At 39.4% G+C, this 12,734-nt stretch overlaps 1 protein-coding gene across 4 annotated transcripts in view; it reads right to left on the reverse strand.

Moving 5' to 3' along the window:
• TPX2 (TPX2 microtubule nucleation factor) overlaps window positions 1-12,734 on the reverse strand; it is a 53,928-nt gene that overhangs the window by 14,452 nt on the left and 26,742 nt on the right. For 2 of the 4 annotated variants that reach the window (XM_028498714.2, XM_028498713.2), the window contains exons 5-11: window positions 12,228-12,356; window positions 11,226-11,354; window positions 9,423-9,544; window positions 8,309-8,460; window positions 6,721-6,892; window positions 4,581-4,719; window positions 3,525-3,741 (exon numbers count right to left, since the gene is read on the reverse strand). In XM_028498714.2, the coding sequence (XP_028354515.1) occupies window positions 3,525-3,741; window positions 4,581-4,719; window positions 6,721-6,892; window positions 8,309-8,460; window positions 9,423-9,544; window positions 11,226-11,354; window positions 12,228-12,356 (1,060 nt within the window). The remainder of the gene's footprint in view (window positions 1-3,524; window positions 3,742-4,580; window positions 4,720-6,720; window positions 6,893-8,308; window positions 8,461-9,422; window positions 9,545-11,225; window positions 11,355-12,227; window positions 12,357-12,734) is intronic. The other 2 variants (XM_028498715.2, XM_028498716.2) reach the window with 2 other exon arrangements.

The following is a 12,734-nucleotide window of genomic DNA, read 5'->3' on the forward strand; positions in this document are numbered from 1 at the left end:
GGACCGGGGCACGAGCCCGTGTCCCCTGCATCGGCAGGCGGACTCTCAACCACTGCGCCACCAGGGAAGCCCTCTGCCACCAACTTTTAAAAACGTTTCTATGGGCAAGCCACATTCTTCTTTCAAAGCCTCCCTTTCTAAAAAACGAAGAAGAGTGGAAGGGAATAAATACATCTTTGCCTTTTATGCTTTGCTTCGCTAGAATCCAAAAGTTGAAGTGATGTCACTGGAAATTTCAGAAGGGAGAGAGCTGCAAAGAGCCAGCATCAAACTAAAAAACTGCATTTGCCAAAATAAACAATGATAACAGTATTGTGGGGTAGAATAACAGTGTTTAAGGAGATGACAGGTTCAAATCCTGGTTCTGCATACTAGACACCTCTCAGCATCTCTTTCCTCATCTGAAAAGTAGGGTTAAAAATAGAACATTATCTCTTAAGAGTTGTTATAGAAATAAATAAGATAATCTGCACAAAACACTCAGTACAACATAAGCATGAAACAGTTATTACTATTAACAACATGACTGCTTACTGTGTGTCAGACACTAAGGTCTTTATCAGGGCTCTCTCTAATCTATGCTGCACCTAACAAAGCAAAACTCCAGGGGTGGAGCCTGGGAATCTGTTTATATAATAAAATCCCAGAGGATTCTGAGAACCAGATGGATTTGGCAATCACTTCCCTACAGCATACCATATCCATTCAGTAGCATCTAACGTACTTACCTAGTGTTTTGCTCATCTGTTTATCCAGAATTCTCAACAAGGCCTTACCTGGTACAATGCTACTCTAAGATCTCACTTAACTCCTAATGAACTCTAGTCACCCTTCCCCACTTACCACTTCACCCCAACATTTCCAAAGTACAACAAACTGCCAAACCAATTTCCTAAATCAGTGTTTCTAAAAATGGAGTTCAGGTAATACCGGTGATATGGAAAAGGATGTTAGGTAGGATGTAGACCATATTTTTAAAAAAAATAATCACATATTTTCCTAAAAACCTTTTCGTTTAAAAGGTACCTTCTATTTTAACACAAGAGCATGGACCCTGGAACCATATTCAGATCCCAGCTCTGCCACTGGCTAGTTTGTGATCTTGGGCAAGTTATCTGACCTCTACAAAACAGACTGATAATAGTATCTACAGTGTTTACTTCATAGGGTTGTTATGAGAATTAAGTAAGTTATCATATAAAGAGCTTAGAATAAAACTTGGCACATAAGCTTTATAGAAGTATTAGCTATTATTGTTGTCATTCATGGCAAAAAGTACTGATTTTCCATTTACATAATGATTTAAATGTTCCCCTTAAAATTACTTTTAAAATGAGTTGATGATTTTAAGAATATAAAGTCAATTAAAGTCAATATTGGTATATGAGATACAAAGAATACAGTAAAAATCGAGAGGGTGATAGGTAAATTAAATAAAAAACAAAAAACTTGTAGCAGGGGGAAAAGCCAGGAGCTTGGAGAAAAAGATGTTATTAAAAGTAAGGTGCCAAATGCACGTTACAGAAGCCTCGTGGAAGTCATTTCTCTTTTCTGGGCCTTGGGTTTCTGATGTGTAAAATGAAAACATTGAACCCTTCTGGGTCTAGGATTCTGAGGTCTGCATACAAACTACAGTTCCCTTGTTGTATTCAGAACAATTTCCTCAGCAGGTAATGACAGCTCTTGGAGACTAATCACTTGAGTGGGCAGAGGTTTCTTAAAAGTTTGTGTAACAGAGTCTGGCCTATCGTATGTATGCATCACAGAAAAAAAGAAAAAAGAAAGAAAAAGAGAAAAAGAAAAGCATTGTGAATAGAAAAGAGGTCTCATGTGCAGAAAGCTCTCAAATTGAAAGAAGATAGCGGCGAGGGAAGAGAGGAAGAACCATTTGTAAGCATCATCATGCTTTTTTTAAAGCCTGGAAAATATAACTTCAGAATGCTTCTTAGCCAGTCAAAGGTAATACAGTTGTCCCTCAGTATCCTGAGGGAATTGGTTCCAGGACCCCCAAAGATACCAAAATTCGAAGATGCTCAAGTCCTTTACATTGGTGTAGTATTTACATATAACCTATGCACATCCTCCTGTATACTTTAAGTCATCTCTAGATTACTTATAATACCTAATACAATGTAAATGCTATGTAAATAGCTGCCTGAGAGCAGCAAATTCAAGTTTTGCTTTTTGGAACTTTCTAGTTTTTTTCCTGAATATTTTCAATCCATGGTTAGTTAAATCTGCAGATACATAACCTATGGATAAGGAAGGCCAACCGTATATTGGTGCACAGTTTCACTTAAAACTATGGGGACCCTAAAGGATAAGCAAAAAGAAAGAGGACAGGAAAACAGTTCTTAGTACCTGGACATAAGGCGATCCAAACTGAGAGGAGGATGTTTCCCCATCTGCCCGGAAATATACCCAAAAACCATCTTTGCACTTATGAAGGTGCTGAACTCCATTACTTCTTCTCTGACTGTGGCATCTCTTCTTGATTGTTTATTTTCTCTAAAATCATGACTGTGAGCCCATCATCAAACTACAACCCACTTCTCTAATTTAGGTTCCAGGTGCTCCTCTTGATATACTTCTTTTCTCCAGCTTAAATGACCCATTTACAGTTCCCAGTAGTCGCCCCATGCTTTCCACCTTTGGACTTTTTTTTTTTTTTTTTTTTTTTGCGGTACGCGGGCCTCTCACTGCCGCGGCCTCTCCCGTCTGGGGCACAGGCTCCAGACGCGCAGGCTCAGCGGCCATGGCTCACGGGCCCAGCCGCTCCGCGGTCCCAGACCAGGGCACGAACCCGTGTCCCCTGCATCGGCAGGCGGACTCTCAACCACTGCGCCACCAGGGAAGCCCTGGACTTTTTTAATGTTACTCCCACTGCCTGGAATGCTCGGCCAGTCCATTTCATTTGCATTTCTACAAGTCCAAATTCCACCATATACTTGTTCCACTACTTACCAGCTGAGTACCCTAGGAATGCTACTTAATATCTCTGTGCCTCAAGTGCCTCATCTGAAACTGGTGAGAATTAGAGTAGACAACCTGAAGGGGTTCTGATCAAAATGAATGGGTTAATATACAAAAAGGGCTTGGAGCAGTGCCTGGCATATAGTGAAAGTGTCAGCTATTATGACAGTAACGACAGGAAGATGACGATGATGAGGACGACTACTATACATTGCCAAGGCTCAGATCAAATGCTTCCTCCTCCACAAAGCATTCCCTGAACCTTCTATCTGGAAGAAATCATTATCTCCTTTGAATACTTATAGCACTTTTAACTGTCACCTCTCTTAGAGCACTTCTGTCACTCTTTATATTATTTATACCTATACTGTATCCCTTACTGGACTTTAAGTTTCCTGAGAGCAAAATCCACCTCTGACATGTCTGTTTTATCACCCACAGCTCCTAATATGATGCCCTGATCACATATCTACTCAAACATGTGTGAATGGGTGGATCTGTGGTCATGAGCAGGGCACTTCTGCCAGCTCGCAGAGCCTCCCCACTCTTACCACAACATCTTCCAAGATCTTAGTAGGGCAGGGCCTAGAATGAAATTCAAAGTGTTCATCCTCCAATTTCTTCTTTGACTCTCGCTCCTGGATCCTCTTCTCAATTTCCAAGTCAAAGCCAATAGGCTGAGTGGATGGCTTCACAGGCGGTTTCTTAGGCAAGATGGGCCCACCTTCAAGAATTCTGGGATCAAGTTCCTGTGCTTTGAATTTGTATCTGTAAGGTGAGAGTTTAAGTGACAACCACAAAAAATATTTTTTTAATAAAATGAAAACTACGTAAACAACAAAGTAGGCCAAAACCAGAAAAATAATACTCATTAAGTTTACTCATCATGCACAGCAAAATTTCAACTCTCTTCATAGCCACTGTCTCTACCTCTAGAGCAAAGAATAAATGAGACAGTCTAATATTCCACCACTTTAAAGATTGGGGTTTCTCCGCAAGAGGAAACTCCCCCTTCTAAAAAGAAGTAAAAGAAGGGGACTTCCCTGGTGGTCCAGTGGTTAAGACTCCGAGCTCCCAATGCAGGGGGTCCAGGTTTGATCCCTGATCAGGGAACTAGATCCCGCGTGCCACAACGAAAAGAGCCCTCATGCTGCAACTAAGACGTGGCACAGCCAAATAAATAAATAAATAAATATTTTTTTTAAGAAAAAGAAAGTACAAGAAGGAAGAAAGAAAAATACAGGAGACAAACTCTAGCACTAATCACATTAAGTTCCAGTTCCCTCCACTGATAACAGCTGTAACAATCCCTTGGGTAGCCATAAAAGGGTGAGATCTACCTAAACTAACCTCAGAGGACACTCCTTATTGGAATCATAAGTAAGTTCTCCCACTGCAACCTCCACAATAGTGTTTTACCAGTTTACACTCCAGGACAGCTCCATATTCCACTTTCAATCCTTCATCACAGTGGCAAGGCAGAGCCTGTAGCTCAAATGCCGTAATTCCCGAGGCAAGAAAAATAGTTAACTGTCCCCCTTACAGAACTGAAAAGAAAGTAGGCACGTTCTTGGAACTCCTCCTCAAACACTGGCAGTGAAACTTACTGCTGCAGTTTCTCAAGCTCCTCAGCCTCCTGTTCCGCGGCACTTTTGCAGGTCACAGGTCTTGCACGCTGTTTGGTTTGCAGCACAGGAGTCTGTGGGTCTCTGCATATCTTGGCCACAGATTTGGAGGGTAACAGAGCTGTAGACCGAGATCACAGACATTCACTTAGCTCTCCAAGACCCCGTTTACCTGTAGGTGCTGACTCAGCTAGGCAGCCCAGAGATGCCAAACCAGAGTGGCTGGCCCTCTACACTCAGCTCAGCTCATGTCGGTCAATCTGATAAACATTCAGTCCCTTCTCCCCCATCACTCTTTACTGAAGGGTATGATGAAGATAGTCCTTGGGTAAACTCTGCTATCATCTTCTGAATCTGAAATCCATTTATGTCTGATGGATTCCTTTTCACTGCACAGGGCTGTACTGACTTTCTATTGACAGTGCCAACTATTTTGCTTGTTATTGACAAATAAGATTTTCACTTATTCCAGCTTTAAAATAAGGCCTTTCTAAAGACCAAGTAATAACTCCCAATATTATGAATTCCCTAAAAGTGTCTACATCAAAACATCAAGACCACCTCTCACAGAAAGTCAAATGGAAAAAGTAAGAAAAAACTACGTCAAAGCATCAATATTAAGATCATCACCACCACTCATAGAAAATATTGATTTATCTGGCCAGAAGCAACCTTGTCAATTTTCATAATTACATAGAATGAATCCTCTAATTTAGACCTTATTACCTAACAGTGGGAGATGGAAACCAAATCTACTTATTTTAGAAATAAGCCAGCCTTCAAGTATACATATAACTATTTTTGAGCTATAACAGTACAAAGTTTTAAATAAAAATTGCAGAAAATAATTTTTCTATTTGCCAGGACCAAGATTCTAAGAGCAATGTATATAAGACTCTAACAGTCATGTATTATTTGGAAAGTCAGGGTTAATATTTACATTTCCATTAGAATAAAGAAAGACATTTCATTATTTTCATAATATAAAATCTGACAAATGGTTACTAGAACATAATAACAATATTAGGAAATGCTGTCCTTAAAGGAATTCATCTGGCTACCTAACATAGCACTAAACAGTGCCTATGCAAAGGCAGAAAAAATTTAGAAACCTTCAAAGTCAAAACAAACGGATTCTGCTTTATCCAGAATACTACCCTACCCTCTTGACAACTATTGTATACCACACCTCCACTCCTCAAACTTCTTTACCTTCTTTTCATAGGAATTATTTTCATAAAGATAGATGCTATTAGATTAGATTACTCTTATCTGTTCACCACCAAATCTACAAACTCACCAGCACAAAAATATACAATGGAGAAAAGACAGCCTCTTCATGGTACTGGCACAAAAACAGAAATATAGATCAAACTCAGCAGCACCTGCACCCATTGCTCTCTTCCACCCTCCTTTCAAAGAACAATCACTCCACTTGTGCTAAGTATCCCTCTCCTACCTGCCTGCACAGGGACTTAATCATCGGTTATCTCTTTTCTCTCCTCTATCTTCATCTTCTTTCCCTGCTAAGGACTTCTCAGCATACAGACCTGCTCTCCCTATCTCGCACCTCCCTTGATTCTTACATCTCCCTCTACATGCACAGCACTTAACCATAATTTGTAATGTTCTATTTGTTTATCTGTCTCACTGAATTAGAAACTTGATGTTGAGTAGCACCAAGTCCGTTTTGCTCACTTCTATACTCCCTACACCACACAGAGTGTCTGCTTTGTAGTGGTAAAACATTTACTGAATCGCTGAACAAAAAGCACACAACCTTAAGTGAATGGAATGCTTTCATTTTCTGTAAGTGAGTAAATGTACACTGACACATGGTAAAGATAGCCTTGATGTGTAATGACATCTCAGGTTAACTTAATTCCCCTTGGCCAATTATTGATCAGGAGGATCAAGGTGGTTGATGGGTATAAGTGGACAGATAGCTGGGTGGTTTGAGAAATGCTCAACTATGTATACATTTGTTGTCTGCATACAGGCACATGCCATGCTTTAGTTCAAAAGTGAGGATTTCAACTAAAGGCAAATTTGCACCTAAGATGTAAGGAAAGGGAATCCTAGGGGAGGCTCCAGCCAGGTAAGACACTGGAAAGAAACTTACTAATATCATCCTTCTTGCTCCTCAAGTGATATCTGTTAGGGGTTCGTTTATGGAAGGCTTCGACCTGCTGTGCAAGGGGCACGTACGTAGAAGCCGTCTCACCAAATGTTCTTTTCTTTCCCTGGGACAGGTTGAAAGGCATAACAATGGTGCATCCCTTAGTCACTCGGGCCTGAAACGAAAAACGTTGTTCCCCAAATGAAGTGTTATGGAAGAGCTCAGATCTACCACAAGCCACAAACTTAGTACAGAGGATCAAAAGAAAAAGGGCCTGTGTAAAGCCAAGATTATTATTCTTCTTGTCAGTCCTTGAGCAAGGGTTATAAACAGTCTATTCCCATCTTTTAAAAAGGGGGAGAGGGGAATTCCCTGGCGGTCCAGTGGTTAGGACTCTGTGCTTCCACTGCAGGAGGCGCGTGTTCAATACCTGGTTGGGGAACTAAGATCCCACAAGCCACACAGCGTGGCCAAAAAAGTTTAAAAATAAAAATAAAAATAAGGGCTTCCCTGGTGGCGCAGTGGTTGAGAGTCCACCTGCCGATGCAGGGGACATGGGTTCGTGCCCCGGTCCGGGAAGATCCCACATGCCGCGGAGCGGCTAGGCCCGTGAGCCATGGCCGCTGAGCCTGCGCGTCCGGAGCCTGTGCTCCGCGACGGGAGAGGCCACAACAGTGAGAGGCCCGCGTACTGCAAAAAAAATAAAAATAAAAATAAAATAAAAAGGGGGAGAAAGCATCTAGCACTTAACAAATCATCTGTTCTGTAAGAGTACATAAGGTGATTTTTCCCAAGCATGTTAATGTTTTGAAGCAATCAAGAGCAAGTTTTCTTAGAAGCGAAAAAAGCTGCAAAGGTATCCCATCCCCAGTCCCATTTAAAAATTTTTAATTGGGCTTCTGGACCTGAATCAGGTCAGGCAGCTGCCTGAATCAAATTCTCTCCACACATCCTACCAAAAACTGACTGATGAAGAATCCTACTCTTTGGGTCATTAATTTTGATAAAATTGGTCTCTGATTGGAAACAAAACTCTTCAAGAACTTATGTCCCAAAGGAAGAAGCACAACCCCAGGATGTAAGACTGCAAAGGACTGACTTCAACAGTGATGATGGTGACTGCAAATGTAAGGAGAAATTCTTAGTGCTAGAATTTTTATTTAGGATTGTTACTGTTTTTGTTAGTGCTCTGGTAACAAAACTGGATTTGAGTGGTCTGTCCCAATCCCATTTTCCCCATAAATCCTGTTATATTTTGCACACAACTTTGCAGACACAAGATTTTTTCAAAATTTGTAATAGCACAAGCTGTAACAAGTCTGTACCTACAATTTGCCACACATAATTCTCTGTGTTTTGTGTACATTCTCAATTCAGTTTTCACAGCAACTTGATAAGTTGCTTCCCAGGGACATAGAGTGATTTATCCAAGATTACACAGCTAACAGGGGCAAAGTGAGGATTCAAACCTATCTTAACTCAAAAACATATGCTTCTCTCAATTATATTATTTTAAGTAGTGACCACAAATACTACACCAGAATCCTCACTGAATTATTAACAAGAATATTAATTGAGTCTATCAACTTACAGGAGATGGAGGATGCTTTCGCAGTTCAGATGTAAAGTTCACTTCCTTATACTCCTCCTGGTTCTTAGGATGTTGTTTGATTCGCTCATCTGTGAGGAAGTGGAAGTCAACTGATTTGGTTACCTGGCTCACTGATTTCTTCACAGGGAGCCCTGAGTGAGGAGCAGAGTAAAACACACAGATAACACTAAGAATAGAGAACATAAAGTAAGTCCCCTTTTATCCAGTCCTTTTGGTATTTCTATTACCATGGATCTAACTTTGTTTACTCTCTACATATAAGCCAACACTTGAAACAGTCCTCAGGGACACCAATATATGTGCCTTATTCATTTAGCACTATTGGGTTGGAGGCCTTTCGGTCAGAGGCAAACTGTTGTAAGGTAGCACAGAGGAGAAGAATCCCACCTCCCAGTTGTGGTCATAGCTCTGGAGACAGAGAAACTGGAATACTTTTGATAGGAAAAGGTATGAATTGACTTTAAAAGCACACTTAACTAAGCATCTCTAAGAGGGATACCCTATAAACTCCAGAGATGCTTTTCAACCCAGTAAGCAGAGCTTCACAGCTTTGACTCCACCAATGATAATTATGCAAAGCAAAGCAGAACTCTGATCCCTTCAGCTCTCTCAGTCATACTTTCCTCCAGAACTACAACTGGATTCACTCAGCTGTCTTCTCCTCTGACTACGATAAAATGGGAAGACAATAACAAAAAACTGGTCTGCCCAATTGCGCTAATCTTCTGTCTCAATCCTAGTTCCTTCTTATTCTAATACAAAGAAAAAGAATTAGGAGAAAAAAGGAGGGAGGAATAAACTCCACTTAGAGAAATGAGGTAAGGACTCATGGCCTCAAAAGATGGGTGTGACTTCTTCAGTTAGAGATGGAGAGGAACAGCATGCTCTAAGAAAGGACCAACATATGTAAAATGTTCTAGGGAATGATCACTGGGATATGAATGGTACCCATGTCCAGGTTTCCAAATAAACACTTATTTTTATGCTGACTACTGACCAAGAAAGACTTTTGTGCTTTAGGGACTTTAAAAACCCTACCAAGATTATGAGAAGCACCCCCTCATAAATCAGACTCAATCAGAACCAAGCTGACCTGCTCCTGCAAGAGCAAATTTCTTGAATTCTTCATTCTTTTTCCGCATCTCTACCACCTCTTGCTGCATTTTCATTCTCTTCTCCAACTCTTGCTCCTCAGTACTTTTTAGAATCTTCTGCCTAAAAGGCAAATCAGTAAAGGAGATGAGAGAGGAGAGGAGAGGAGAGGAGAGGAGAAAGTGACTCAGTGGTTAAAAAAATCTAAAGGCATTATATAGATTAGATTTTTAACCTGTGATAAAATAACCATCAAAACCAAAAAGTATTACCTAATAAATTGATATTAACTTAGATAACACCATGAAAAAAAGATACAACATTTATTCCAAAATATTGAAAAAGTTTCTGAAAAAACAGCTAAAATAACTATAGAAGATATTACAAAATATCCACAAATTTGACTATATAATGATTTACTTTTATGCCACAAGAAAAACTAAAACTAAAATACCAGTAGTAATATTTTCAACAAACATGGCAAGAGGTTAATATACATAAAATATATACTGTGATAGAGAGTACAGACTTAGGAGTAAAGCCAACCAGAATTCAAATCCCAACCTTGTTGTTTCATTTTCTGCCTATGTGATCTTGAGAAAACTATTTAACCTCTGTGAGCCTCAGTTTTCTCCAATGTAAAATGGGTAATATGAATACTTGTTCTCACAGAATACTTATGACTATTAAATCAGATAATGTTTCTGAAATACTGGACACAGAGAAAAAGTTCAATTTAAAGTAGCCATTCTTAAAAAAATAATAACAATAAAATAAAGTAGCCATTCTTAGTAATGAGAACATCACTAAGACCACTTGGAGATAAACAGAAAAGGAAAACAGATGATTCACCCAAGAGGAACTTTGGAAAAGATGCTTGCAATAACAGTTATACAATCTTGTCAGCAAACACATAAAAATTAAAATAATTTGATGCCATCAACATATCAGTTAAATTTGAAACAATTTTTAAAGTAAAAAAAATTCAATGCAGATGAGACTACAAGGAAATAAAAATATTCATTCAAAGTTGATGGCACTGTAAATGCACACATTCATTTTGGAAATAAAATTAGCAATAAATATCAGTAGCCAGAAAACTGACCATAATCTTAGATCAAGGAATTTCTCTTTCCTTATCCTGAGGAGACTACTCAAAGAAAAGGATCTGCCTGTAAAGATGTTCATTGATTCCTTATGATAGTGAAAAATCGGAAACAGCATTTTCAACAGGAAATAGTTAAATATAATTTGATAGAATGCTAACAATCTATCCAAAAAAGGGTAAATGTTAAGATTTTGTAGCAGTACAGAAAATAAAATAGTCTCATAGAGAGTGAATAAAGCAGAACCCAAAGACTGCTTATATACTGATTGTAAAAATACGTATTTTATTTTATTTATTTATTTATTTTTGGTAGTACGTGGGCCTCTCACTGTTGTGGCCTCTCCCGTTGCGGAGCACAGGCTCCGGACGCACAGGCTCAGCGGCCATGGCTCACGGGCCCAGCCGCTCCGCGGCATGCGGGATCTTCCCGGACCAGGGCACGAACCCACGTCCCCTGCATCGGCAGGCGGACTCTCAACCACTGCGCCACCAGGGAAGCCCTACATTTGTTTTAATAGTTAATTTTTTTCAATCTGTAACACTCAAGCACCCACAAGGACGTAAAACAATTTACCTTACCATGGTTACGGCTTTCGGAGTTTCCCAAGCTCCATGTGCATCAAACAGACTGTAGATGTACGCATTTGTAAGTTTACTCTACTGACTCTAAAGCTGAAATTCAGGATAGAATCATACCTTACAGGTGGGATACAAGGCACAGTATGTCTGCCCTTGGCTTTCTCTGGGGAAGACTCATTCTTTTCAGAAGTATCTTGATGAGTACTGCCTTCTTCCTCTTCCTCTGGCTTCTTTTTATTGTGAGAACTTGAGTTGAAAAGGACAAAAAATATCCTCTAAATTCCCTACAGCATATCCTGCTCTACCCTCCTCCCCAGATCTACCACACATGGCTTAAATTTTCTCATTCTTTAGGACAACAACCATGTTTCAAAAGCAAGATTCTTCCAATAGTATCATCAGATCATATATACCAATGGCTACAATGGGTAAACTTTGAGAATGTCAATTAAGAGTTGTCTGGTGATGGTTCAGGAGGGTAGGAAGAGATTCCAACTGCTCATCATCAAATGAACAAATGCCAGACAGCTAGCTGTCTTCTTAATATTTATTCCACTTTTTTTCTTATTAACAGAACCCCAATTTTGCTTGGGGCAGCAATGTATGAAGGCAAAAGTATTGTACTTGCTTCAACGGTCTCTACTGCAACTAGAGGGGATCTAATTTACAGTTCAGTCAACTGAGGTATAACATAAGCGTTTCTGGAAAATATTTCACTTTCCTGATATGGGTGCTGCCCCCTTTCTTTGCCAGACCCTTCTTCTCTCAAACATGGATATGATACCTAGAGATATAGTAGCTATCTTCAGATATGAGGCAACAAACACAAAGAAGCTAAGAAACACAGAGCAGCCATCTTGAGCAACAAGTATGAAAAAAAACCCTAAGACTCAAAGAGATGTCATTGAACCAAAGCTAGCAGCAAACTACTTTCAGACTTCTGTGAAGCAAATAAATCACTATTCTTTAAACCTCTCTAGTTAAATAGGCTATTACCTTCAGCAAAATACATTCCTAACTGATAAAAATAAGAACAAGCACCACGTATTCTGCTTGCTATTACCATAGGAGCAAACGGGGTAAAATCTATGTCAAAAGACAGAAGCTGTGGCTACTTACACTTTCATTTTTTTGGAGGGTGGAATTTCATTGACGATTACAGGAGTAGCACATCTCTTGGCTTTCATTTGTACATGATGTTTTTCTTTCTGTTCCAAATTCTTCTGAGCAGAGAGTCTAAGAGATCTTCTATGGTAGAAGAATTGACAAAACTTATTTGTAATGAATACATCTACTATATATGCAAATACTCCTCAGAAATGTGAAAATATGTCAAACTACAAAGGGCTATAAAAAGTGGTATTTCTGCTCTAAAAAAAAAGTGGTATTATTTCTGCTCTAAAAATCTAATACCTTCTTGTCTTACTGATAGTTTTTAAAAATTCACCATAAAATGTTGGTACTTAAGTGCATTGGTGTTTGTAAATTAGACCTCAATAGAGCTGATTTAATTTTGTAAAAAGGCACTGGCAATCACCTAGTACAACTCCCTCCTTTTGGAAGTATGAGTAAAAGTAAAAAAAGATGAGGTGACTTGACCCTGTTACACAGCTAATTGCTGTCAGA

The sequence above is a fragment of the Physeter macrocephalus genome, chromosome 14 (assembly GCF_002837175.3).
Source record: "Physeter macrocephalus isolate SW-GA chromosome 14, ASM283717v5, whole genome shotgun sequence".
Taxonomy (NCBI): domain Eukaryota; kingdom Metazoa; phylum Chordata; class Mammalia; order Artiodactyla; family Physeteridae; genus Physeter; species Physeter macrocephalus.